General features: G+C 37.5%; 3 protein-coding genes across 7 annotated transcripts in view; 2 read left to right on the top strand and 1 right to left on the bottom strand.

Annotated features, from left to right (window-relative positions):
- The window catches only part of PPAT (phosphoribosyl pyrophosphate amidotransferase), a 42372-nt gene extending 40104 nt beyond the window's left edge, over positions 1–2268 (top strand). Inside the window, exon 11 of the mRNA XM_042812649.1 lies at positions 780–2268. Within this exon, the coding sequence (XP_042668583.1) occupies positions 780–955 (176 nt within the window). The 3' untranslated portion in view covers positions 956–2268. The remainder of the gene's footprint in view (positions 1–779) is intronic.
- A 1208-nt stretch (positions 2269–3476) lies between these two features.
- On the top strand, positions 3477–27842 carry AASDH (aminoadipate-semialdehyde dehydrogenase). 3 transcript variants are annotated; one of them, XM_042812645.1, is made up of 15 exons: positions 3477–3781; positions 5784–6037; positions 8070–8190; positions 8854–9191; positions 9838–10030; positions 11157–11398; positions 14206–14312; positions 14737–14909; positions 15801–15993; positions 16550–16668; positions 18470–19307; positions 20081–20244; positions 20832–20957; positions 22160–22291; positions 23337–27842. In XM_042812645.1, exons 2-15 carry the CDS (start codon positions 5808–5810, stop codon positions 23739–23741), a joined length of 3381 nt encoding a protein of 1126 aa, XP_042668579.1. In that variant the 5' UTR covers positions 3477–3781; positions 5784–5807; the 3' UTR covers positions 23742–27842. The 3 variants fall into 3 exon arrangements, with proteins under 3 accessions (XP_042668579.1, XP_042668581.1, XP_042668580.1); XM_042812647.1 differs by lacking the exon at positions 23337–27842 and adding an exon at positions 22826–23322; XM_042812646.1 differs by lacking the exon at positions 22160–22291.
- CRACD (capping protein inhibiting regulator of actin dynamics) overlaps positions 24862–27854 on the bottom strand; it is a 55827-nt gene continuing 52834 nt past the window's right edge. For all 3 annotated transcript variants that reach the window (XM_042812641.1, XM_042812642.1, XM_042812643.1), the window contains one exon: positions 24862–26779. In XM_042812641.1, coding sequence (XP_042668575.1) covers positions 26719–26779 — 61 coding nt within the window. In that variant the 3' untranslated portion in view covers positions 24862–26718. The remainder of the gene's footprint in view (positions 26780–27854) is intronic.

Below are 27854 nucleotides of genomic sequence, written 5' to 3'. Positions count from 1 at the left end.
AATAATGTGCTCATCATGGAGATAGCAGTAACAGAAACTGTGTGAAGGTCTGTGAGTGAGAAAATCCAGTATATGGCTTATTGTGCTGCAAAGTATTTTAAAAATGGTTTAAGAATATAGCTGTGGGTAGAAAACTTTAAATTCAGATTTCTTGTATAAATACTGTCCAATCTTAAAATTAATTCCTTTCTCCAAAATCATCACCATGAAGGCATGTTGAAATATTTCAAGTTTGTAGGATCTCGTATTTAAGAAGCATTCTTTCATAAAATAGTGGGTGTAAATGAAAAAGTGATTATGCGAAAAGCCTGTCAAACTTTTCTACTGCTACAACATTGTCATGAACTGAATACCGATTTTTTTTTTTAACATGATGTTCTTCTGCTCCTCCAAATTCCACAAAGGGTACTATTAGTAAGATGTTAGAAGTTAGGGAATTGAGTCACTCGTTACACCTGCTTCCAGAGCTGAAATGCAAAATAACTCTGTGAAACTCTTCAGAGTTTAGACAGTCTTAATACATACCCTGGATTCTGTTTCAATTTTTGCAGATCACAACTTAGAACCTCCTGTCTAGATTTCAGTGATTCTGCTCCCTGTACAAATAACTGGAGAAGGGCAAGGCTTGTTATGGTCTGATAATTTTTCATGACTATTGTCTATGTGAGGTGATTTACCTTGTATTGTAATCAATACAATAGTGCACTCACATTTTGTAAGAGCATTGCATTTGGAACAAAATCGCAGCTTTTAACCGATGAATCCTTTATTTCCTCTAGGGGCCGACAGTGTTGTTTATCTTTCTGTGGAAGGGCTCGTATCATCTGTGCAAGAAAGCATCAAAGCAAGAAAAGAGAATGAGAACAGTCTTAAAACCCAGAAATCGCGTGTTGGAAAGATTGGTCATTGCACAGCATGCCTCACTGGAGAGTATCCTGTAGAGCTAGAATGGTGAATTTTTAGTGGATGGACATTGGTTCATCCATTGATGAATGTACCTGTTTCAAAGATGCCTTCTTGCTAGTAGCCTTCTTACGTTTAGGTAATATGTAAAGCTTACCAGAGCTAACTGATTACTAACTACATCTTTATGGTAATGGCTTAGATAAAGCCTGTGCTGACAAAAACTATCTAAGCAAATTAAAATATAAAATCATATAGTTTTGAAGCACAGTTGTGCTTTCTATTTTCTCATAAAATATTGTAAAAACCAAAGTGTTTATAATTATTTACCGGTCCCAAAGCTTTTTGTTTCAGTCTTGCCCTGAATATGAGATATCTGTGTCAGATTTATTCACAGAGTTGAAGTACAAATTATAAATCATATGGTGTAATTTCAAATTATCAAAATAATTTTTCAGTACAAGGCTTGCTTCTCTCTTTTGGAAAAAATCTGAAGAGTCAAACTGCTTCCTTGGCAGTTTTTACTTAGATTTTTAAAAAATATATCTTACTAAATAGCCATTTATATATATAGCTAAATAGCATATAAGCTAAATAGCCATTATAAATCAAGCCCTTTGTAACTAAGTATCCAGATTCCATGAACATAATGTCTGGTACATGATTTTAAGAATGAACACTCAGGGAGATGCTAAGCCAAAAGCTTTCTATCTTTGTAACTTCAAAATTCTTTTCCGAAGTCCAACACGTATCTTCAGGTGTTTTCCAGTGGCCAATAGGATGTGGAAGGAGAAAAACACCTGGCACTGCCATTTTTTACTTTTTGTTTCACATCTTGTTTTCTCCAGGACAAGTCCTGACAATTTCTGCAGTCTGAATATTACTCAGTGTGCTCTTTCTATGTTAGCGTCCAAACTTCACTCAAAAATACAGTTACTTTCTTAACAGGAAGCGTGATATAACAACTGAAGATTGTGTTGTTTTGGCCAGACTCTTATTTTTACACATCACTGCTGTTAAAATAAATGTAATGTTTTAAAAGAAAGAGTTTTGAAGAACCATGAGTATTTAACTTTTTAATTGTATTAGCATAACATTTCTTAATTGGTCACAGTTAGTTACTTGTATCCATAACGATTGTTTCAAAATGAACCACTAGCTGAAGGAGAAAAGCACCTTTTGAAACTACTGCAAATGAATGCACAATTGTAAAAAATATTTTGTATACCTGTGTTTTTTCACAAAGTACCAGCAACTTAATTTTAGATTATCTATTTAATATTGTGTATTTTGGCCTTACAATTGCATGTGACACCACTACAAAAACAGAGAAAAATAAAAGTTTAAGAGCTTTTTTCTTCCCCATCTTGCACAGTTGAGAATTGCAGCACTGGTCATTATATAAAAAATTGAGCTTACTCAGGTGGAATTTGTGCCTGATACATGATCACAAAAGTCTCAGTTCAAGAAAGGATGTAAATACTTTCAAAAGACCGAGCCTTGTGGAGGTTCTCTGAAATCAGAACCTACTTGCAGTAAAGCTAATGGGAAAATCTACTTTATTTTGAGAATTGCACTCTTTGTGGAAGTCCAGATCTGCTTATTGGGTGAGGTATATGGATCTCTTCTATTTAGCAAGTGTTTTTCTTTTTTAACAGTCCTATTACTCAGACAGCAAAGTGAGCAAAAAAGGAACTGGATGCAATCTCTCTGACCTCCACTCTTCCACACTATGAGGGAGAAGTGTGAGAAAACTGAGAAACTTGAGCATTTTTTGCCTTTCTTCTCCTTCAAAAAAGCAAACATTTTTGAAAGGATAAATCAAGCTCTTGTGTTAGATGCATGTAAGAAGATGAAACCAGTCGCACAGTTTAATACAGTTGCAAGCAGAATTCAATCCATTTGAAGTTATCTTGTAGAACAGATTGAAAGTTATGCAAATAACTTTTAACAAACTTTCAACAAGAGTGCTATTTTTACATGTGGAAAGAACTGTTTAAATGTGATTTGAGCATCAGGTGGCGTAAATCTGATTTCAGTGAGTCATAATCCCATTTTTCTCCGTGAAACGCACGACATTACAGAAGGACTGCCATCGTATGCCCCGTAACTTTTAGTTACACTGCATGCCTCATTTTAAGGATGCATGTTTTAAAATTAAAGAATGCTTTTCGAGAGCCACTTTATTCACTGAGCAGTGAGGAGGTTACTGGGCTTCTCGTGTATCACATACAGCAGGTTGCACACGTGCTGTCAAAGCTTTGAAGGGAAGAATTCCTTTGGTTCTAGGCACTGCTACCACGTGCGACATTAAAAATGGTGAACGGTTTTCTTGGAAACGGTTTTCTTTCTACACAGTTTTTCTGGCACCATGCCTCGGAGATATCTTTAATAAAATCACCCTGAAAGAGCTCTCGGGCATGGGATAAATCCATTCGGGTCTTACGTTAAACCCCCTCCTCGCGGCAGCGTTTCAGCCCAAGCGCTCCGCTCCAGGAACGCCGTAGGACCCCTACGGCTCTCCGTACCGTCCTCCTGGGGGAGGGGGGGCGGGGTGAGTGGCCTTGCGCGGCGGGGCAGAACTTTACCCTTTGCTCCGGGGACCCTGTGTTTGATCTTCTCCCCTCTGCCTAGCACGGCTATAGCACTCCCCCTCTTCTCGCCCGCGACTAAAATGGCATCACCCACACCCGCCATTGCGATCTGGGCGCCGCTTGCTGATGTACCAATAGCGCGACAGGTGTTGACCAATGAACGCACGCGTTACTAGAGAGCGGGCCGGGGTAAAAGAGATTCCACCAATCGTTAGCGCTATTCTTTGGTTGCTAGGAGACGGTGAACGGATGGCGCTGGGTGTTGCTGGAGGGCCCCGGCAGAGGTGGGTCTCGTGGTATACGGGCCGTGCTGATGGCGCCTGTGGTCCCGGCGCGGCTAAGTGCTCCGGGACGGGCCGTGCAGGGCTGTGCCTGCAGCGCCTGGAGACGGGGAGGGCTGGGAGCGTGGCGGGATGTGCAGGGCAGCCTGAACGCCGAGCTCTCTGCCTCGCGTTTGGGGTGCGGGCAGTCAGGAGGGCCCCGCGGTGCAGGGAGCGATACAGACCAAACTATCCAGTCATCGGCGCGGTGGATTTTCTACTTGCAAAGAAAATAAGGTTATTTCGCAGTACTACTAAAGAGAAAGCTATTAGTTGATCTGTGTTACCAAAATTCTTAATTTGGTTATGTCCAGCTTCAAAAACAGAAGCTTAGCGATGAGCACCCTCTGCAATCAGTCACTACATGCATTTCCAACCTGGTGCCGTCCCCCGCGCCGTCATGGCAGCCATGTGTGGGTGAAACCACCGCATGGCGTAGCTGAAGCTACTGCCAATGAGCGTGTGCGGTTTGATGCGTTGGCTAAACGCAGCCCTGTGAATGGAGAAAAATGTGCAGCTGTGCTTTCCATTCTGATAAAGGAATTTGAGAATGGGTTTCAAGAGTGCCGAATATATATATATATATTTTTTTTTTTTGCGTGTGTCACTTATTTTCAGTTGATATAAGTATGTTTTCAAATAGAACACATAGACTTGCAGTCAGAAATCTGACCATGTCTCCTTACCAGACTTCTGTAAGCCCGCTCTTACCACAGAAGTGTCCCTCGCTTGACAGTCCCTTGCTTCACAGTCATGCCTTGCGTTGCTGTTCATACATTTGTAAACAACTGTTCTCATGGATGAAGCACAGGAAGGGTGAAATTTAATCAAAAATCTCTGATGAGCACCTTGAGAACTCACTGAAAATTGTTAGCACTGCCATTGAACCTGCCTGATGCACTAGCTTCACAAAAAAAAGCTCACGTATCCTGCTGTTTTTATGGTTTAGTTGCGTTTTTCTTTTTGTTTGTTTTAATAAAAACATTAAAGATTAAGATGAGTTTTGTTACTTAATATATATTAACTATGTTATATGAGGGCTCTCAGAAAGTAACGCCTCCTATTTTATGGTGATGTCTCACAATGTCACAGTCAGATATTGGTGGTATGGCAATAGAGACTGAACCTTTCCTCCATTGTCCTGTTCCATTTGTTGCTGTGTGGCAGATGGTGACAGAGGGGCAGTCAGACAAAATGACATCTGACATGGAAGTGCATAGGAAGAAAAGGGTTAGAATTAAATTTCTCCATACAGAAAAAACAGCATTGACACTTGGTGAATGTTAATGAAGACCAGACAGTCTCCATTATGTGAGCACAGTGGGGCAGTGGGTGGTGTGGTTCAGCAGTGGCGATGGCAACAGTGGTCATCACTTCTGCTGGCACAGATTTTTATAAGTATGGCATGCACACTCTTATTCATTGCTGGCAAAAACGCATATAGCTCATGGTGACTCTATGTAGAATCATAGAACAGCTTTGGTTGGAAGGAATCTCAAAGATTGTCTAGTTCCAACCCTACTGCTGCAGACAGGGTGGTGGTTGTAGAAAAACAATGCTTCGTAGTTGAGAACTTGCTCTGTTAATAAATGTTATCATGCTCTTTGTATTGATTGTAGTTTGGAAATAAATAGGAGGCATTACTTTCAGTGCAACCTACGTATAGTGGTCCAGGACAATCCCACTTCACTCGGTGCAGCCTAGGCAATCCAAAAGGTTGGACACCTGTAAATTAGTGAGTTACTCCTCGCCCTTAGCATGGGAGCTGTTGTAAGTGATAGAAGTATCAGGTTTTGCATTCCAGTGGTGAAATGTGTTGTGATAAAGGATTGTGCTTTCTGTTCAGAAGTTGGTTTTTGAATTTTTCCTGCTTGGCACTGTTCTGTGTACGTAAATGTATGTAAGTCATTTTATTAAAATATTATAAGTCGGGAGATGACAATGCACTCTATGTTAATCTTTCAAGGGGAGCTGGAGAAGTGCAGCAGAGATGACTCTCCATGATATGGTGGCTGAGGCAGCCAGCCTGCACTCAGGTAGAAAAGCTGTTTGGTTTGATGAATGCAATGATGGACCTCCAACTTTCTACACATATGCAACAGTGATTAAACATGCCATGGAGTTAACAGCTTTCCTTCAGAAGTACTGTGATCCTCAAGGAAGGTGTGAGATAGGCCTTTACTGCTCTCCTGGAATAAACCTACCATCTTGGATCTTAGGGTAATGTTTTGAATACTTGCATTGTGTTGTATTTTTAATGTTTATCTCCATTAAAGCAAACTGCAAGTTTAACATTTTTAATATCAACAAAAATGCTGTAATGCTATTGTAATACCACTGGCAGTAACTGCTAGTTGGCTTTGGTGCTGCTGAAATGCTACAATTGCTGGTTTTTTGTTTTGGTTTTATTTTTGCCTTTGTTGCATTCCTTAACAGTCTAGAGGCACTGGAGCCTCAGATTCTTATGAGAAGATTATGGTATTACAAATCAGTCTTTGAAAAGTCAGTGCCAGAGGTTTTTGAATCTTAAGTTCACTGGTCTAAAATGTGACTTGGTTAAGTATGTTTATAGAAATACAAACAATTATTAATGACCAGTATCTTTATTCTTGTTTTAAAATGGAGTTGATTTATCAGAATAAATATCCGGCGCAAAACAAATATGCAGATTTGTAATGTTTTCCTCTTGTCTTGCTAGCAAAATATATGAAAAGAAATCTCATGCTTTAAGCTAAATGAGTTTACGGATGCAGTTTCATTACAGGAAGGTTGTAGGAGAAAGTAATTAGCAATGCAGCACTAAAGAAATACTGATTATTTAATGGGAAGGAAATGGAAATGTTTGTGATCTCAATGTTAATTCAGCAATTTTTAAATCTTAGTGTTGCTAATGAATAATAATATTTGTATCCTTGTACCTGTTACACTTACAGTGTAGTACAGTACCTCATCACCATGAGCATATTTTCTTCAGCAGATGAAGCAGCATCTGTGCTTCTCTTAGGTCTGTATTTTCTTCTGTCACATTGCACCTGAATACACAGTAGCACAAGAGCATACATCACAGCTGACTACAAGAGATCTCAGTGAAAGGAGTGCTGTAATAATAAACCTTCCAGGTGTGCTGACGAACTGCTTCACTACTAACGGAAACCCTTCTCTAGTGTGGCAGCAGAGGAGGTTTCCCAGAGAAGTTGTACAGGCTCCATCCACTGGGACTTTCAAGGTCTGCCTGGAGCAAGTCCTGCACAGCATGGCCTGCTCTCACAGCTGACCCAGCTTGAGGTTGCCTCGGGTCCCGTCCTTCCTTGCTTACCCTCTGTCCCAACGCTCTGAGCAGCCACACAGATACCTTTTGTAATGTGACTGGAAACTGACAAGGCACTTTGGTTTATCGATTCATTTATTTAGAGCTCTAATTGCTGAGTAATTAACTGCTGTATATAGTGCAGGGCAGGCCTGAGTGCTTATTGATTCCAGACGCTGTTCAAGTATGCAGAAGGCTGCAGTTTCCAAGCCTTTGTTCAGCATCTTGTCATCATTACAATGATGAATCATTTGCATGAGAAAGTATATCTAATTGGACATGAGAACCCAGCCTTAGATGAAATGCTAAAATTTATGGGAGCTGTTCCTGTTTTAGTTACTGTTTTGTTCTGTAGAGTAATAAATTCAAATGCTTGCCTTTATCAAATTGAGCCTCTAGAGGGAGTGATTGCAGTGTACAACTGTTGCAGAAAAAAGGGACAAGCTAAGGTGCAGTGAATGACACCAGAATGATACTCAGTGTTCCTCTGTTCATTAGGAATGAAGTTCTGGTACACACTCAGAATTTTCTCACGCCAGACTGTTTAGTGAGAATAGAAGCTGTACTCAGTGTGCTGCTGTACACGTATAAATGAATGTTTGTATTTCTGTTCACAGTCAATAGCGGAAGCTTTGAAATTGTGCTGTTGATGTCAGTGCTACCTTTGTCACTGCCAACCTGCTTGGCAAAAAGAATTTTGAATGTTTTTGTCTAGCTCTAATCTTTTTCCTCACTGTAATATGGCAAAAGGCAATACTGATTTGCTTCATATTGTATTTCTAAAAAATATTTGAAAGTCATGTTGTGACTACATTTTCTGACTCTGGGAACTATTTACAGGGAAAAAAAAAAAAAAAAAAAAAAAACTGAGTGAAATTTAAGTGGATTTTTCTTAGTTTTACTATTATTAATTTATTTAAAACATTTTAAATTTTGTCTTGTTAGAATCCTGCAGGTTCCAGCTGCTTACTGTCCTATTGATCCAGATGCCCCACCACTGTTATCTACTTACTTCATGAGGAAAAGCAATCTTCAGTATATTCTTGTTGAGAATGACAAAATAAAAGTGAGTGTTCAGGCTTCCAGAAAAAGCATTGAAGCACAATTTAGAAATGTGTAGCTATTCAGATTGTATTATGTTCATATAAGCTTTGTTGAGCTGGTTTAATTCCTTCATGACAAAAGTCTTTAAGTCAGAATGTCTTCAAGATTAGAAGCAGAAAGTATTCTTCCTTCATTCAAAAAAATTACCTGTTTGTTTTTACAATACTGTCCAGGTAAACTTGATGGGCAGTGACTTTCAAAGACTTCTCCACTCTTGTTTCTCCATACGTCAAGATTAGGAGTTAGAAATCTTCACAACAGTTGAAAACAGTTGCTGCATGTAATGGTTTAGTTGTCTTCATCTTCTCTCAAATCCAGAACCCTGACTTATTGCTAAGGCAGTAGACAAGACTGGACCACACAGTTGTAATGTGGGGTGCTTCGTCTTCTCTGAAATTCTCTTGGATGTTTTCACCTTTTATTATTTGCTCAGATAATTGATTTCTCATTTATGAATTCTGTGTTTATTTAATACATAAGTATATATGAGCTTAAAACTGCTTGGTGTGTGTTCTCCAAAAGTAGAAAGGCAGATTTGTGAAAAAAAGTTTCATATTTTATTACAACAGTAGAGCAACAGTGCAGTCTGAGTTCTGCTGTTTAAACTGTTCATTTTCTTTTACAGCAATTCCAGACATCCCATGTCGGTTGGTTGTCCCACAACTCTTCCACAATAGAAAGTATTGGTTTAACTCTCTTCCAAATGAGTTGGAGCAGTACTGATGTTGATTTGCAAGCAGACAGTGTAAAAAGTAAATTTGAAGCTTTCAAAGTTATGGATAACTCACAGCTAGGTGCTCTCTGCCCAGAGCACCTGAAAATAAAAACATCGGAAGGAAGACACAAGGATGTTGGCCAGAAATGCTCTTTAGCATACATCTTGCATACATCAGGAACTACTGGGACCCCCAAAGTAGTTAGAGTGCCTCATGCATGTATAGTGCCAAATATTCAGCATCTTAAGTAAGTGTGGTTTCTATGTTTTCCTTTAAATGTTTCTACAGATTTGATGTTTGGGAACTCTTTCAAACACTAAAGAGAGGTGTGCGTTTTTTCCTAACACTGCTTCGCTTCCTCCTTCCCTCACTTTTCTGATTTCTTTGTGTTTGTTTCTGTTGCTTCAAAATAGTATCATAAGATCTTGTTTCTCATAATGCTGTGTTTAATATTTAAATGGTGCTTTACCTGAATTTTTGAAGAGTGTACTTCAAATCGTATTATACTGTTGTTTTAAGTATTTTATTGCTGATTTTCTGCTTAAAAGAAGTAGATAACAGTATTAATTATTCACAGTTAAATTTAATGTGTTTTATGGTTTTTAAAACCTAATTCAATTTTAGGCTATTTGTATATATTTGTACATTTGTTAGTTTAATCAGTAGTTCATGTCTTGTTATAGGACCTTTTGCTTAAATTGTCTGGTCTGTATATTAAGGTGGAATATGCTTTAATATTTACTGTAGTCTGTAATCCCTTAGTATTGCTAAAGTGAGACATCTGTTTCATGTTCTTCCACTCTGCTCTTCTAGTTTGGAGTTGGTTTTTTTTTTTTTTTTTTTTTTTTAATTAAGGTGCGTCATATTTGTAATTCCTGGCTTTCTGTTTTTAGATCAATTTTTGAGATCACCCAGGAAGATGTGCTGTTCTTGGCTTCTCCTCTAACGTTTGACCCATCTGTGGTCGAATTGTTCATTGCTCTGACAAGTGGAGCCTCTATTCTTATAGTACCAAATGCTGTTAAAATGATGCCTTTGGAGCTGTCTACTGCCCTGTTTAGCCATCACCATGTGACAGTGTTGCAGGTAGGCAACAACTGAGTGACTGTTTGCTGTGTCTTATTTCTCACTTCTGCTAATGTGTGTTACTTGTTTCAGCAGTCTTAACAATAATGACACTGGTGTTCTTCCTGAAGAGAGCAGACTGTGTTACTCTTTTTGCAGTAAAATATTAACTGTTCAGAAAATTACCTTCTGATCAAGGCCTCAAATATCTTGCAACATAAAGCAATGAACGGAAGATAAAGCCAGCATTCATCTTAAAAATCCATTAGTTCTTAAGAGTAATTACATTACGGAGTAATCTGTTAAAAACATCTACATCTACTTAGCATCTTATAATGGGTTTCCTTTTTGAGCCTCACTTCATAAACAGTTTTAATATTAGTATCTACCCTAAAAATACAACAACTAAAACAGTGCTGTCTATAGGATGTTAAAACGCTTATTGTTTCTACAATACTGAGAGAAAGAGAGAGAAGAAGAATCACTGATTGGTCTGATAATTCCCCAGCAGTACTTCTTGTTTTCAGGCCACCTGCTTATATGAGGTGTTATTTGCCCCTTCTCTCTTGGAATAGCTCTCGTCCTATATGATCGCAGTTGTAAAAACTTCAAAGTTAATTTTTGGAAAATTTACCTGAGTTTATGAGCATTCAACTTGGCCAAATAAGCCCAGTGTAAAAACATATTTCATAAAAATATTAACTGATAATAGAAGATTAAATCAGGGGGAAGAATGGCTAAAACAGATCTCACTTGTAATTGGCTTTGGACAAAATTGTAGTTTAATTTATTAATTCTGACACAATTAATGAATAATTTGCTGAGGACGCTACAGCAGAAATAAAACTATGAATATGCTGTGACTTTATTCCCTGCTTTTGTTTTGATTTATTAAATTGCTATAAATCTTGATGGTGTCCATTTCCCTCTACAGAAGAACATAGGGGCTGATAGCATTCATTCATGCAGTCTTACAAAACACCAGCATGATCTGTACTGACATCTGATGGTTGATGCCATCTATGGTTAGGTAGATCTGCAGTATAGGTGAGATATCTACATATGATAAAGGTAAAGAAAGAGTACACACGTACTGAAATAATGTACAGTGGTTTCTCTGTTATGTTTTTGAATATGTATCATCTAGGCAACACCAACACTTCTCAGAAGATTTGGAACTCACATTATTAAATCAACAGTATTGTCTGCAAACACTTCGCTCCGAGTCTTAGCCCTTGGTGGTGAAGCGTTTCCCATACTGAACCTTGTGAAGAGTTGGAAGCACAGGGAGAACAAAACAAGTATTTTTAATCTGTATGGTATAACTGAGGTTTCAAGCTGGGCCACTTGCTACAGGATTCCTGAAGAGGTTTTTAGTGCTGATTTTAGGTAGGAAATTTCAGTTTTCATGGCTTGTGTGTAAATGATGAAAATCAACGGAATAGAACCTGCCCAGGGCTACAGAGTCCTTATAGGTGTTTGTGTTGGTGGAAGTTACATTTGTGTACTTGTATTTCAATCTATCCACTGATTTCTTGCTCTAATACAGCCCTTTCAAGAAGAAGTTGTTGGGTGACTCTTGAACCATAAAACTTCAGTCTGAGAACTTTCATACTTGTAGCACTGTTTTTTTCACACAGTGTTTCATGGTGGTCTCTGTTCCAGTCATCTGTATGTAGACCTCTTCTGCTTTCCATCCTGTGTTCCCACGTGCTGAGCATGAACAAGCTTAGGTTGGGGTGTGCTGCTTCTGGTATTTGCTAGCCATAACTTCAGTTAGTCCTACTCTTGCTCGTCAGGAAGCTTTTCCAGTGAGATCTTGCATATTCAAATAGAGGAAGCTTAGCAGAACTATTATGGGAGTTTGAAAAAAAAAAAAAAAAAAAAAAATTTAATGAAGCTCTTAGACTTAATCGTAGGCTTAGAATGAAGCTATGTTTGTAGCTTAGGTCTGCCAAGGTCAAACTGTTACTTCTGAGGTTTACTTACTTGAAACAAAAATAGTCAAAGGTGGACATTGAAATCCGGCTCTCTTTAGTGGAGCCCAGTGAAAGGACAAGGGTCAACAGGCACAAACTGGAGCACAGGAAGTTCCATACAAACAGAAGGAAAAACTTTACTTTGAATAAGCACTGGTACAGGTTGCCCGGAGATGTTGTGGAGACTCCTCTGGAGGCATTCAATACCTGTCTGGACACCTTCCTGTGTGACTTACTGTAGGGAATTGCTAAAGCAGGGGGTTGGTCTTGATGTCATCTCCAAAGGTTCTTTCCAAATCATATAATTATGTGATTCTAAGTGTGTTTCTTAGAGATAGAGGGCTTTTACCTATGGTTTTTTGAAACTCCACAGATGAAGAGATGGAGACTAGTTACTGATTTTTATTTTTTCTGACATTGGATAATGTACTGCAGCAAATGATCCCACTGATGTTACTTGGCAAGTACCAAGTACTGAAATTGTACAAAGTGAGACATAAGATCTCACAGTCATTTCACGTGTACTTTGAAAAGTAATTTTCTTTTCATCATTTAGCACTCTGCCATCTTAACTCTACTAAAGACTTTGTTCATTGTATTTCATAAAGAGAGTTGAACGAGTGTTGAGGCCAGTTAGCTCCGTGTTTCATTTGCTTCCTGAAGTGTGTAATTATTCCTTGGCATGACAGTTATACATGTGACTTGAGGTAGGCATGTCTGAAACATCCCATTTCATAGGACAAGTGATGTGATATTTTAACCAGGTACTTCAACTGTTGAAGAATGAAAATAGTAGATAGCCAGAAACTAATTTTCCTGCAAAACTCCTTATAAATAAGTAAGGAGTTTTCTGTGGAAGCAGTGTAATATGTCCTGTTATTAAATATCTGCTATGCAGAAAATGTGAGGTCTTCTGCAGCACTGACATTTTCTGATTCTAGTATTATGTTCTGATTTCTTTGAGTTCAAATGTTACTGTCTCCTTTCTGAAGCTGTTCTTTCCTACTTCTTGTCTGTGCTGCAGAGATAATGTGTTGTTTTTCTGTTTGAACTAAGGTAGAATTGGAACATTTGAAAACTCCTATAGTCTGTGATTGTTATCTCCCCCATTTCACATCACAGCCTGCTCCCCCTAAGGGGTAAGCAAGTAAGCAGTCCAGAACAAAACCAGGACACATGGTTTTATGTCATCTTTTCTTCTTAGTATCGGTAGGACAATTGGAGCATAGTGCATTGTTATTTTTGCTATCTGTATAATGAAAACTGGTGCAATTTCTAAAGAGCACTAGAAAATCAAACGATAAGCAGAAAAGTTAGCACGTTATTGGTCTGCCCTGCTCTGCACCACTGCCCTTTTTTTCTATATATTTAGCAAAATTAAATGTCTAATCCCAAGACTCTTAATAATAATGTTCAAGTGAGGTGCAGTTTGTCTTCTGTTTTTGCTCTTTTATAAAAATTTAGAAATCTTGTTCTTAATTGTAGATGTAAAAAAAATTCTAGTATTGCATTTCTGGCAGCACTTTGCTGTGGCATGGGATATACTGAATATCAGGGATGCTTTCTCAAGCTTCTCACTTGGCAAAAATAAAAAATTTGGCTGCATTTAGCTCAACGTGGGATAAAGAATTCATTGACTGAGCAGAGAAGGAGAGGTTTCAACTGCCCAAATAACAGGGTTTGAGCAAGAGCGTTTAAGAGACTTTATGATCAAAGTTGATCTGGAACCCGTACGTAACTTCATGTGTTTGCAAAGTTGTTTCAAATTACTTTTTCTTAAATTTTACTTTACTGAAAAAATCTGTTATGCTCTACTCAGCTGTACTCACCAATACAATATCAGTAATCACAAAGAATTAAAGCTCAAACTATAATGGGGAAAGAATGAATTAAAAAGCCGTCAGGTGTTTAAAATAGTTGTGCTTGATGGAGGTTTTACCTCAGAGGCTTAAAAACTGGGTACTGTTATGGGATTTTTGGATCCATTTAAGCCTTATTTTCTGTCATTCTGTGGAATGGGTTTTGTTCAGTTTTTGTTTGGTGTGGTTTTTTTTGTGTATGATCATGAAACGCATGTGTGTTGACAAGATTTTTCATTTTGAACAAATAGTTTTTGAGAGATAATCTTTTAGAAGCTTATATGTGAAATCATTCTTGTGTTCAATCATTTGTGTTCAGAAAGGAAAGATTTGTGCTGTTTCTCTTTATTATACTTAGAACTGATTTCCCTGTCCCTTTGGGATCACCGCTCCTTGGAACAACGGTTGAGATCAGAGATGCCAATGGTTCTGTGGTTCTAGAAGGCGAGGGACAAGTATTTATAGGTTACTTTATATTTTTTTTAATTCTTCTAAGATATTTTTCCTAGTTGAATTTTAATAATGTTATTTGTTTGTTCGTTTGTTTTTGGTGCCTGCTTCTGCTAAACAGATTAGAGTAACATTGTAAATCCCCATTGGGCTGGGGACCTTCTGATGGTATTTTACATTGTTGGAATGATGAACAGGAAATGATCACCATTTTAGCTGCAAACAGGTTTCATTGTACTGATATATTTTTTTTTCCTGCTTGCGTTTTGAGTCAGCTGAAGTAGTTTATATGTATTAATTGAATTAACTCTGTTGCCTAATATGTGCAGTGTAGAAGTCTAGACATTGATAAGAAACTTCTGATAAAATACTAAATATTTCATTAATTACTTCATTTACTGATAGACATCTAATAATGACCACAGTCTTTTCTTTATAGGTGGTGAAGAACGCATCTGCTTTCTTGACAATGAGATAATTGTACCACAGGGCACAATGAGAGAAACAGGAGATTTTGTAAGAGTGCAGAATGCAGAGATATTCTTTTTGGGTCGGAAAGACAATCAAATTAAACGTCATGGCAAGCGTTTTAATATTGAATGTTTGCAGCAGGTAACATAGCATCTTATGAACAGAGTATGCCAGTATGAAAGAGCAGGGATAATGTACAAATCATTATCATCAAAAATCAGTATGTATTCATTTTCAGAAGATCTTTTGGAGTCTTAAGGAAGTTTAGAGATTGTATTATCGAAAATGTGATTATTAATGTACCTTAATGTAGGTACTTAAAATGGAGAAGTTTGGCTCTGAATTCTTATAATTCTGTCTTAACATGGGCTTTATTCCAATAGAATTGAGATCTCTGTATAGATCTAAAAAATAATGCATGTTGTGTTTCCATGCTCATACAGTCATTGTTCCACAGGACTGAATGTCAGATCTCTCTGCAGGGCTCCATGAAGGAGTCAGTAGCTCCTCTCCCTTTTAGTATCATCAGCAAACATACTCAGAATGCATTCAGTTTCTGCATGCCAATCATTTGTTTTGAGGATTAGTTTCTAAATAGGAATAAATTTTAAAATATATATTTTTTTAATTTTCACTGATTGCTTACAATTTCATTTTTATATATTTTTTAAAATGTTATTAAAGCCATTCTTTTTTAAAGTAATGCATAACCAGATGGGATTTTGACTCATTTAAGACACAATAAGAGACCTAACAAAAGCATTTCTTCCAGGCTTTTACTCAGGAAAGTTGTTTAGATAACTGAGAAGTACGCTGTAAAGTAGCTCTGCTGGTTTCTCTGCGTTCATTCTTTATGGTGTCTGACCAGAATCATTTCTATCTAAGTTAATGCAAGTGAAGTGCCAGTGGTTATGTAGGAATCAGAGAAATGCAAATTTTAAATGGGTAATTTTTAAAGTAATTTGTGTTTTTTACTCCTTGTGCTCAGATGAACTATAATTTCAAACTATATATGTCTATTTTTAATTACAGGCTGCTGAAGATCTTTGTCAGGTAGAAGCTTGTGCAGTAACCTGGTATCAGCAGGAAAAACTTATCCTATTTGTGGTTCCCAAGGGTGATTTAGAAGAGAGAGAAATTCTTCATGAACTCCAAAAACATCTGCCAGCTCATGGAATTCCTGATGAGCTTGTACAGATTAAAACTTTGCCTTTAACATCACATGGTAAATGACGCTTTAAGTATCCTTGCCTCCTTGCTACTTACTTTAATAATTGTCTTTCTGTTCTTGATTTTTTTGTGTTCTTGGGTTTGTTTTTTTTTTTTTTTTTTTTTTTTTTTAAGTTGACCAAAATCCAGTCATGCTTTTTAAACACATAAATCAGACAACTAACTCCTCTTAGGAAATCAAGGCCATCTGTCATGTGTGTTGGATAATGTTTCATTCAAGATTCAAAAAGAAGCAGCAGAATCAATTTAGTATTAAAATTGCACACTTGTTTTCTCCACTGCTATTGTCACAGTCTGCGACAGAGCCGTGACTTCACTTGGAGAAAGATCAGGAACTGAAAATGGGATTATGTGGGAGGCTAGGGTGAATGTTCAAAAAATCTTATTGGATTCTGTTGAGTATATTTGATTGACTGGATTAAAAAATAGTGCAGTCGAGTATTAATAAGGAAGCCAGTAAAAGACTAAGATGACTATTTTGGTAGAGAGAATTTGGGAAATGTAAATGCAGAAGAGCAATTAAAAAAATCACACTTTATTTTCCACCAAAGGCAAAGTTGATATATCTGAACTGAACAAGATTTACCACTACCATCTAAGATCCAGAAGGCGTGACAGTAAGCTGAGTGGCGCAGAGGAACTGTGGGAAAGATTGCAGTATTTATGGAAGGTAGTATTTTGAGCTGCCTTTTTATCTTTGCAAGTGCATCATTATACATGTGTCAGGAATTAAACACTTTAAGAAGTATGACTAATGCAACCAGAACATTCTAGCTGCCTATACATTCAAGTATTATAGCTCCTTCTGTTCAGTTAATACTTGAGTACAGTTGCTCAGTAACGGTCAGGAGGGAGTAATTTATGTTTCTGTATCAGATAAAACTGCAGAGTATGAAGGTATAAGAAATTAGCAGAGGAAAGCTGTAATCTGTCAGTAGCTTTTTGTATGCTGCTTCGCTTACCAAGTAAGATATCCCTAAGGGAAACAGGGAACTGGGATGTGGAAATTTTGTACAAAATAGCTACTGTGTCAGTAGAGTTTCTAATTGCTAAAAATAACTGTGAATTGGAGAGTTTTGTTTTTCTTTTAAATAGGTGGCACAGTTGTGTAATTGTCTGTTGAGCTGTTTGGTTGTATTGTTTCTAAATTTCTGTGCTGAAGCCTTGTTTTTCAAACTACTTAGATATAATACCAAACTGTAATATTTTTTCAAAGGTAGACTTTAGCTTTTCACCTGAAAGTGGGATTTGCTCCAACTAGGACAGGAATAAATAAAGATAGAAAGAAGTTGGTGAAGTAATTGGATTTTCTTGTGCTGATACTGAGCTGTGACAATGGCTATAAAATTACACCCAGTCGGATGGGATGTGCTCTAGACTGAGTTTGAACTGTAGAAAGCAGCTTCCAAAACCAGAGGATTTGGGGCTCTATAACCAGACTTAAAGAACAGAGAGTGCAGTGACAGGAGATTGTATTAATTGTTCTTTATTGTAATAACAGTGCTCAATCCAGAATCCTTCACAAATTGAAAGGACTTCAAAAGTAGATAGAGAAGTAGGTTGCTTAAATCATTCAAAAGCAGAATATACTGCTTTATATAAATTTTATTAATAAAATGAAGCATCTCAACCAATTTTATCAAAACGATTTGTAGTTTAACCCAGCAGGCAGCCAAGCACCACGCAGCCATTTGCTCACTCCCACCCAGTGGGATGGGAGAGTGAATCGGACAAAAACATGAGTTGAGATCAAGACAGTTTTATAGGACAGAAAATGAAGGGAAAATAATACAAGAATATACAAAGTGAGTGAACACAATGTAGTTGCCCACTGCCTACCAACTTAAGCCCAGCCAGGCAGTAAGCAGCAGCAGTTCTCCCACAGCAAGCCCCTCTGGTTTTATTGTTCAGTGTGGTGGTGAACAATGGGGCAGCAGTCAGCTATCTGGTGCTGTCCCCTCCCAGCTCCTTGTGCATCCTCTGTCCCCTCCAGCACAAGAATTTGAAACATCCTTTTATCTGTGTAAGTGCTGCTCAGCAGCAACTAAAACATCAGTGTGCTGTCAACACTGCTCTCATACTAAATCCAAAACACAGCACCGTCCTGGCTACTAGGAGGAGAATTAACAATTCCAGCGAAAACCAGGACAGGCATCAACATCTTAACTGACAGATAGTGTAGATAGCATTAATGAGCAGTACTGAGATTGAAAAAGGCCAAAAAAACAGCAGAATTTGCCTTTATTCCTTAATTGGAAATAAATTGGCAAAACATATTGTAGTACTGAACTAGTGTCTCTGTGTTCCTCCTCAGCTCTTCTTATTGGCACAGTTTCAGAGTAAGTTTCCTCAGTTCCTGTTAATTTTTAGTGGAATTCTGGATATTGGTTAGGATTTTACTCAAGTTTTTTGTGTGGGTGTGATATGGTGTAACACTTATGGACTGTTCTCTCTTTCCTTCTTTTCTCTAGTCCGTTCTGGATCTCCTAGATGATTCAAGTGGAATTCCTAAAGATGCAGTATTTTTGTACAGTGGTGGAGACTCTTTAAAAGCACTGCAGTTTCATGATGAAATTGAGATGCTAGTAGGCAGAGGTGTGCCTGGGCTCCTTGAAGTTATTCTCAGCCGCTCAATTGAGGAGGTTTATAAGCATATTCTTAAAACTCTGTTTCCAGATGAAGACCAACTAATAAATGATGACAATGTTTTGAAAAGAAAGCTAAGTAAAAACAGTGGAGAGGAAATTCACAGAAAATATGCTAAACTGAAATCTGAAGGATATCTTAATGTCGCTCCAGGATTAATTTCATTTATAGCACTGAGAAGAGGAAATCATTTTTTTTCTATGGATTTCACCAACTCTTTTATGCAACCCAGTAGTACAGTACAGGTGGGAGGGGAGTCACTACAACAACCATCCTTTTTGCGTGCTGTGACTCCAAGTATAACAAAAAGCCACGTGCAAGGGCATGAAAAGGAGAACAGGACTTTAACAATTACCAATAAAGAAGAGAAAACTGACTGCTGCTCTGTGCAGCAAATCTGTGCAGAATGCCATCATGTAACAACAGCAGAGTTGGCATTACGCACAAGATGGAAGTCAAATACAAGAAAATGTGTTGATGCATCACCGTTGATTGTAATATCATCTGAAGATGAAGAATCTGCATCTGTATTTGTTGGCTCTCACTCTCACACAATGCAGGCTATTGATCTAGATACAGGAGAAGTGAAATGGGAGAAGAATCTTGGAGATCGTATTGAATCTTCTGCCTGTGTATCGAAGTGTGGAAATTTCATTGTTGTCGGTATGTCTTTTGTGTTAGCTTTCACCTCAGATTATTTTTTTCATATTTCTTACCTCCATAAACTTCCATCTATCTGCTTCAAAATGAATTTATTATAAAACAGAATTAGAAGGAATAAGTAATTTAAATGCCAGGATGCATTGTGATAGAGATTGATATATTATGCAGCTGTGATTGATTTTTATACCAGTTCATTAAGGCCTTAAGGAGTAAACTATGGGTACAGGTAATTTTCAGTGGTTGACTGAGGTGTGACCCTTAAGGTGTTTTTTAAAGAAGTATGGAAGGGTGATTATGGAGCATTAAACTGTCATTAAACATTGATAGAGACAGCAGTTAGGATGTGGTACCTCAGATAATCAAACTGTGAAAAATAGTGCAGTTTCCTTTCACTACATATTTATAAACTACATGTTAACACTTGGATTGTTTTTTGTCTTTAAACATAAGTTTTGGAAAGGAAGTTTTTAATCCATCATAGTACAGGCATTTTAAAGACTGCTGGATGTTGATATATAGCACTGACTTTATATACACTCTGTCAGCTAGGACAAGTTAGGAAAGAACACACAGAATTAACAACTTAGAATGTATAAATTAATTGGAAAGATTTGGTGCTAAAAGAGAAGGACCAGCTTTGGAAAACGTTTTGAAGCTGTACCTCCTTAGTCAACTAAATTCTTTCCAGCAGTGACACAGTTAACAGCATAAAACACACCATAAATGCAGGTATTTCTTTTTTTATTTCCATTGTTGTGTTTTGTTTCCAACAGGTTGTTATGATGGCTTAGTGTATGTGCTCCAAAGCACTGATGGAGAAACATACTGGACTTTTGCCACAGAAGACACTGTGAAAAGCTCTGCAGTGGTAGATCCTTCCAGTGGATTAGTCTACGTAGGATCGCATGACCAGCATATGTATGCTTTGGATATTTATGTAAGAACACTGGATAACTTGTATTCTGCAAGAACCAATATCCAAATTAGACCCTATCTATAGCACACCAGATGAAGCTGTGTTAGTTATTGTTAGTTAGTGGTGGTATTCTCAGAAGTCTGCCATAAAACTTTTGAGATGGTTGTGCTTGCTTGAATGGGTTAGGATTATGTTTTGATAAATAGTTCTAGTCGTTTTCTCATGCTCCTAGTCCTGGCTGAAGCAAGATCTTAAGCTTCTCAGTTACTGAATACTCTGGGTATTTCAAAATAGGGTGCCCATCCAGAAGTGACACAGTGGCTTAGTGGTGGGAAGAGTCTTACATTTTGAAAGAATAGATGAGGGAAGATGGCAAACAAGGGGGCCAGATGCTGCTGGTCATTCAGCAGAATTTTGTACATTTACTGGAAAATACCACTGACATGAGTTTCTATAACACCATGTGAATTATACCTTAATTTAACGTTTATTAATTAAATGCACTGTTTAATAAGCTTTGACATTGAAAGATCATTTGAAAGACATTGAAAGAGAATTTTAAAATTCTGAGCTTGAACTGGAATTGTAAATTGTTGTTGTTCTTACAGGAAAAGATGTGTGTATGGAAATTGCATTGTGAAGGTGGAGCTGTGTTTTCATCTCCTTGTCTGAGCTCTTTTCCACATCACGTTTATGTTGCTACACTAGGAGGACTGTTACTGGCTGTCAACCCGGTATGTACCACTGCCAACTTGTCTTTGATCTCAATATCAAATTTAGATTAAACCAAAATGCATTTCTGAAATTAAGAGCACTTTATCAATGGAAGAAATTATGCAATCATGTGTTACTATGTAATCTTTTTCACTTGAGAGCCTCACTGTTATACACAAGGTCACTATAATAATTTCTGGCGATGAAGAGAATTTAAGTGACTTGCTTGAATTTACATGGTGTAACTGTGGGCCAAAGTTGGAATCAGCATCTTCCAATTCCCGCATACTTATTTTATCAGTTAAATTGGTATGTGAGAGTATGCCTGTGGGTTTTGTTTTCTTTCCTCTGTCCTTTTGACAGTTAGATTTGAAAAAAATATATACACAGAATGTACTGAAATTAGAACGGAATAAGGAAAGAAGCTCCTTTATTCCTCTTTGTGTTCCCCTTCTCATAGTCATTTAAAGAGCTGCCCATCGTCATCTTGGACTATTGCTGTTCTCTGCACCGAGAGAGTGGCATTCTTGATAAATGTGGTGCAATTTTATAATTTTTCTGAGGCAGTTTTGGCTTGCAGCTGGTGCTGCCTGATAGAAGAAACAGTCACTTGGAGCAGATACTCGTGTTGTACACCACTCACAACCCAACATTAGTCCTCACTTTCCTTATGTTCCACCCACTACAAATTTCTGTAGTAGCACCCAAATACTTCTATCTGCATCTAGTTTTATAAGTTTCAGTATATGGTTTTGCAGCTCTAGGGAACTGTGGATAAGAAAAAATATTTGGTGTGTGGGTTTTCTTGTTTGTTTGTTTTCATAATTCTGAGTAACAGGCAGTTGAAAACTCCAGCCATAGCTCCATGTGATTATTTATAACAAAGGAGCTTACTGTGGCAAGCATAGATTGTGGGTTGAAGCATTTAGTATGGTATGTATTATGAAGACATAATACTCATTTTCAAAATATGCTCTATTGCACTGACCCTGTTCACATTCTGAGGAGCTGAGAATGGAATTAAGAATTAATGTTCTTCTTGAAACTTCTACTACTGCTTATTATTAATTATTTTGCCTAGGGGAAGGAAGAGAAAAGTGGAATAGAGGCAATGAGTATGCCAGTGTACAACTGTTTTGTCGGAATAACATTTGAAGCATAGGTTTGCATGGCTGGGTCAAGTTGTAAAGGAAGAACCTTTTTGTGGAACCTCCATTGACAGGTGACAGGGAATAAGATTTGGAAGAGTTTTCTGGGAAAACCACTTTTCTCTTCTCCTCACTGCAATGAGAAGTGTGTTTGTATTGGATGTGTGGATGGAAACTTATACTGTTACAGTCATTGTGGAGAAAAGGTAAAAACTGTTGGTGATGGTGGGGCTGGGTTTTTTTGTTTAATGCTCATTCCCAAACACTGCATAACATGCTTTGTTAATACTGTTTTTTTCTGAGGCTTAATGATTGATTAACATACACCTTTTTGCGAACCAAATAGAAGTGTGTATTATACAGAGGCAAAAGAACTGTAGTACATTCAGTCCATGCCAAACCAGAAATAAGCCACTAAGTCCCAAGTTGCTTGATGTAGTAACAGAAATTGTAGTAGAGCTTACACTCAGAGCAAATGGTGGTGCCAGAGTAGTGCCAACAAATAAATACTTCTGGGTTTCAGATTTTTTCAAGAATGTTTAAAGCCATTTCTTCATAAAGGGTGGCTGTTGAGAAGTAAAGGTTTCTTACAGTGCTTAGTGGTTTGTTAAATACTGGCATCGTGGCAAACATGTTGCAGATGATAGTTCTGGCATAATATATGGAATTAAATATTGTTTTGTTCTGCCATAATGAATATGGTTTATTAAAATAAATGATACTATTTCTGTTTGACTCAGGTGCAACATACATGGCAATTCCAAAGCTTTTTCTGATTGTTCAGTGTCTTGGTCTGTGCCCTGCCCTCTGTCTCCTTGCAGCAGTGGTTAGAGCTCATACTTGAAGAGGGTTCTTTCTATCCATCTCATCCATCCATTAGCTTGAGGAGAGGAAAACTATAGCACTAATGAGACTTCATCTTTGTGGAAAAGAATGGCATCAGAACAAAATTCTTAAAGCTCATTGCTAGTTGTGCTGTGATGACCCCAAAACATTCTTTTCCCAAGTTGGCTATCTGCATGGGCCTCTCAGAAGACAGTAACTCTTCCAGTATATCTATTTTCTCACGTACTGTGCTTTGTAAAACTTAACTTGTAATTTGGAAAGTATTTACCAGCCTACACTGAAATCTTGTATGATTTTGAAATTATATGTGCTTCCATCAACGACTAAGTATTAAAAATTTATAGTTGCTATGATTCTGAAAATGCCATCAGCCTGTGATAATGGGTGGTTATGTTATTTCTGTAGGTTTGGCAGTTTTCCACTAATGGACCAGTGTTTTCATCTCCGTGCATCTCAAGCTTAACTAAGCAAGAAGTATTTTTTGGATCCCATGATCACTTTATTTACTGTTGTGATACAGAGGGTGATTTACTGTGGAAATTCAAAGCCACTTCAAGTGTATATGGAACGCCATTTGTTTTCCAAAGTAATGACTCAAAGAACAAAGTTCTTTTGGCAGCAGTATCTACAGATGGCAAAGTGTGGATCTTGAACGCTAGGAGTGGAACAGCAGAAGGAACAGATACGCTTCCAGGAGAGGTTTTCTCATCACCTGTAGTATGGGGAACAAAGCTTGTTGTTGGCTGTAGAAATGATTATGTTTATTGCCTAGATTTGTACATAACAGGAAAAAAGGAACAAGGATGTTAGACTGCTGCTGCTTAATTGTTTACATTTGTAAATTAAGAACTTGAAGGCACTGTCTACCTCTCTGCCTATTTTGCTTTAGGCAAAAGCTGCTTTGTGCAGCTTTCTCAACATTTTGCACCATTGCAAATGCAGGTAAGTGATGTTTGTTGGCTTGCTGTACTGACTGAAGGATGACTGCTCAGCACTAGCCACAGGTTTCACTGTCCCTCCCTCATTTCCCTGCCCAGACTGAAGAAAGAAAGAAAGAGTGTTTCAAGTTGTTTGGATCTGAGCGTTGTGCTTTTACCTGTGTAGCAGGAAAATGAAAGTCAGTAGTTTGGCTTCAAGTACTTATATGGCTGGAAGAAACTCTGGTAAGGTGCCACACTGTGTGACTGGAATTAACATTCTTGTCTCCCTGAGGGAGGAATGTATTCCTTTCTGTGAATCCTAAGATGCTATAAGGTAGCCAACATTCTTTGTTCAGTCTAACTTTAATTGATTTCTGAGGAGGTAGCCTGCATTCTATGTACATAATTAATATTAATAATCTACAGCAAGTTGGGGCCCTCCCTGGCTTCACTTCAGCTGAGTCTCTATTTTTCTCTATGGAAATCAGCACTAGTCACTTACTGTATTCTAAAGTGTCTATTAGGTGTCAGTGACAATTCCCATATGAGTTCCTAGATGAGGTATGCTGTGTTCAAATCAAAGCCTGCCAAGCTATTTTTGAAGAAATTTCAATTAATGCTAACTGTAGTGTTTACAGAGTGCTATTCATAAGGGATTATATAGGTTTTTTTGTTATCATAAACATCTTAAAAAGAATTACTGTCAGTAATGCAAAGCAAGGATTTGCAGACAGAAGTACTCTTAACTCAAGAGTATCTTCCTGATTACAAGCCTTCTTAAAAAGCTATTGTAGAAGCTATCAGTCATCTCTCCCCTTCTTGAATCATCTACTTCAAATTCTAACATTCTGAGTTAGTTAAAAAGTAAGTAGAAGTTGCAGAGGCTACATTACATGTCTCATTCATCCATTTTACTATTAGGAGACAGGCACAGGCAGGACACTTGTGGTAGCAGAAGTTCTGTTATAAAGCAAACCTGAAGTACACAGACAGCAAAAAGAGACACAGAATTGATACATCCCTGATAATTTTGACTGGGTTATAGTTTAATTAGAATTAAAATGACATTAGTATAATAAACAATTGCACTTTAAAACATTTGAAAAATTAAAAAAGTACACAACAAATACCCCACAATTATACATCTTATAGGTTTTTTTATACATTACTATATGAACATAGAGGTTAATCATATATAACCTGGTCAGAAGAAATGCTATTAATGTGTATAAGTTACAAAAATTGAGACAATATACTACATAGTGGTTTGTTTGGTTTTTAAAACATTTTTGTGTTTTAAAGTCGGAAGTAATGGTTTGTGGTGGTTGGGTTTTATTTGTTGTTGCGTTGTTGTTTTTAAACAGATTTCCAACACTTTATCAGAAACAGCTGCAACAAAGCTAAAGCAAAGTAACACTTCACTTCATTGGTATTTAGTGCAAATTTTTGTTAGTTTATCATGAAATGTCACTGTTGAACATGTATGTTTTAGAAATGTTTCCATCAGGTTCTGTACGTAATACACGTACAATCTGAATTACACTAGATACCTTTATGGTTGAAAAAACAATCTGGTTTGAAGCTTAAGCTTAAGACTTTCCTTAACAAAAGCTCTGTTCTATGTGCTTTAAGTGTATTGTATTGGAAAATTGCATCGTTATGTCACACACAATAGCACCTCATTATGCTATGCTGTCTGGAATACTTCAATCCTGATTTACTTCACCTTCTCTGTATTAAACCTGTATCCCTATCCCAAGGAATAATCCTAAAGACAGATTTCAGGCAGTTTAGTTCTTGTAACTATAAATACATATTGCAGGCTTACAAAATTCACAAAAAGAATAGATTTAAGAAGTAGTAATTCATGCTGCTAGCAGAAATAATTAAGGGCCAGATTCTTTCCTCAGAAAATTCTTTGCAGAGATTTTACTATGTAGCAGTAAGTGTTTTTTTTTTCCCAAATGTTTGAGAACAGCATTGCCTCATCTCTGTATAAAAGATTCTAAATACTTACATTAATGGAAAAAATATTACTTCACAGGTTTGGGTTTTAAATATGAAAATGAGCAAAAGTGATGGCTTAGGAGGCTCAAAAAAACAGTCTTGCTGTGTTCTCATCATCTCCATCTACCATGTCCCATGTGTTTGTGCTGTTGTAACCACAGTAGCAAACCTTTGCTACTTTCTGTTTGATGGGAAACAGGGTGTTCAGTAACAATTTTACCATCGAGCCCTTTTTGATTCTTGGGATGGGAATTCATGGCAGATTTCATTCTGTTTTCTGCATAATTTAAAGTGCTGCTGCTCATGCTGCATACAGCAGTTTGGCTAAAGTATTTCCATGAAATGCACATGGTATCATTCTATAACGATACAACTTCTTTCCATCAAAATTATCACTCTTTATCGTGCATTAGGCCTAAAGTGCCTCTGAGCCTTACCATTACTAAGAGATCATCAAATTTATTGAATACGGCCTTGTAAAACCTTGCTGGGCATGTTACAGGTTTGTTAACTAGGGTGACTTTTAAAAACATAGACATAGCTATTTCCATGGGATATTAAGGATAATAAAATTTTTATTATATTATGGACTTTATCCTTTTTTTGCAAGAGGAAGGCAGTGAACACCACTATTTTAGGTACAGAGAAGTAATAAAGTATCTGCCACAGCAGGTAAGTGAACTGTGGGCAGTAAGTCAGTGCTCACTTAAGGATGGTAAGTAAACCTTTTCAAAGTGTGCTGTCTGTATTGGTCAAAGTGCAGGAATTTACCTGAAATACCCAAAGTTGCATGTGAAGTAAAACCAGGAGAAATGCAGAGCTGAAACTCTAGAGATGTTCATTGACCTAGCTTTCAGGTCTCAGTTAACTTTAACTTCAGTTATGTGGTCTTGCTCCTGTGGGAACTTCCTGAGACCAACTCTGTAAGTATAGGAGCACAGGAATAGTTTTACTTACTTTAGTCCCAGTCACAGAATTTAAAGTTTTAATCTGCAGTTGCTGTCTCTGCATGTTAAATGTGGCGAAGCACACAGTGATGCACTTAAATGACTACGGTAAATACTGACTCCCTGGTTTGTGGAATCACCTAAGTTGGAAACAACATTCAAGACCATGAAGTCCAACCATCAGCCTGACCTACAAAGGCCCATCACCAAGCCATGTCACTTACTGCCATATGCACACAATCCCATAGATGGCTCCAGCAGCAGGAACTCCACCGCTTCCCAGGACAGCCCATTCTGTGGAACATTCTTCCTAAAATCCAAGCTAAGCCTCCCCAGCGCACCTTGAGACTGCTTTGTCACGTTCTACCACTTGTCACTTGAGAAAGGAGTGACATTCATTGCTGCCACCTCCTTTCAGGTCGTTGCAGAGCAGAGGCTTCTTTCTAAAAACTTGCTGACTTCGGCTTAATTAGTAATTTTTTTTTTTTCGAAGTTGGATGAATTGTTTTCTTCTTAGGACTAAGAGAATATTAACACAATAACCCTACAATAAAAAAAATTACTTCAGCATTCGAACCACCTTTCCTATTGCAGGTGGACAGAAGTCTACCAAGGTTCTTCATTAGGTAAGACACTTCTAAATAGCAGGTAGAACTACTGACAGTTCATACAGTTTAACGCTTGAGAAAATTTAGAAGAGAAGGGAACATGCATCTTGCATTGATTTTCAGCAATGGACTGCTGAAAAACTTCTGAGATTTCCACTTAACTGTAGAGATCTAAAACTCCAAAGCCAAATTCAAGAGAATTCAAGGAGCTACTGAAGTTCTGCCCCTTGTTATGATACTTGCTAACATTTACATCCAGTATCTGAGCATTTTTGAACTTTTGAGAGAGACTGGCTCTGAAATTTGTGACCTCACTTAGCTATTTGTCAAAGCAATGGAATATATGACTTGAATAGGCTTTACAGTGAGCTAGAGCAAAATGGTAATCGATTCAGTTTCCAGTCCTCCAATACATGCATTTTCAGTTTTGTCATGTGTTTA

Source organism: Centrocercus urophasianus, unplaced genomic scaffold, assembly GCF_019232065.1.
Source record: "Centrocercus urophasianus isolate 14NV4802_14NV808 unplaced genomic scaffold, USGS_Curo_1.0 seq_13, whole genome shotgun sequence".
NCBI lineage: Eukaryota > Metazoa > Chordata > Aves > Galliformes > Phasianidae > Centrocercus > Centrocercus urophasianus.
This window is presented reverse-complemented; position numbering and strand designations above follow the sequence as displayed.

Bases quoted from the DNA above. Each gene is read 5' to 3' on its own strand.
- AASDH (XM_042812645.1), top strand. From the start codon at position 5,808: ATGACTCTCCATGATATGGTGGCTGAGGCAGCCAGCCTGCACTCAGGT. The intron at 11,399-14,205 runs GTAGGAAATTTC...TATTATACTTAG, and splicing joins GTTTTTAGTGCTGATTTTAG to AACTGATTTCCCTGTCCCTT. The intron at 15,994-16,549 runs GTAAATGACGCT...TTTCCACCAAAG, and splicing joins TTTGCCTTTAACATCACATG to GCAAAGTTGATATATCTGAA.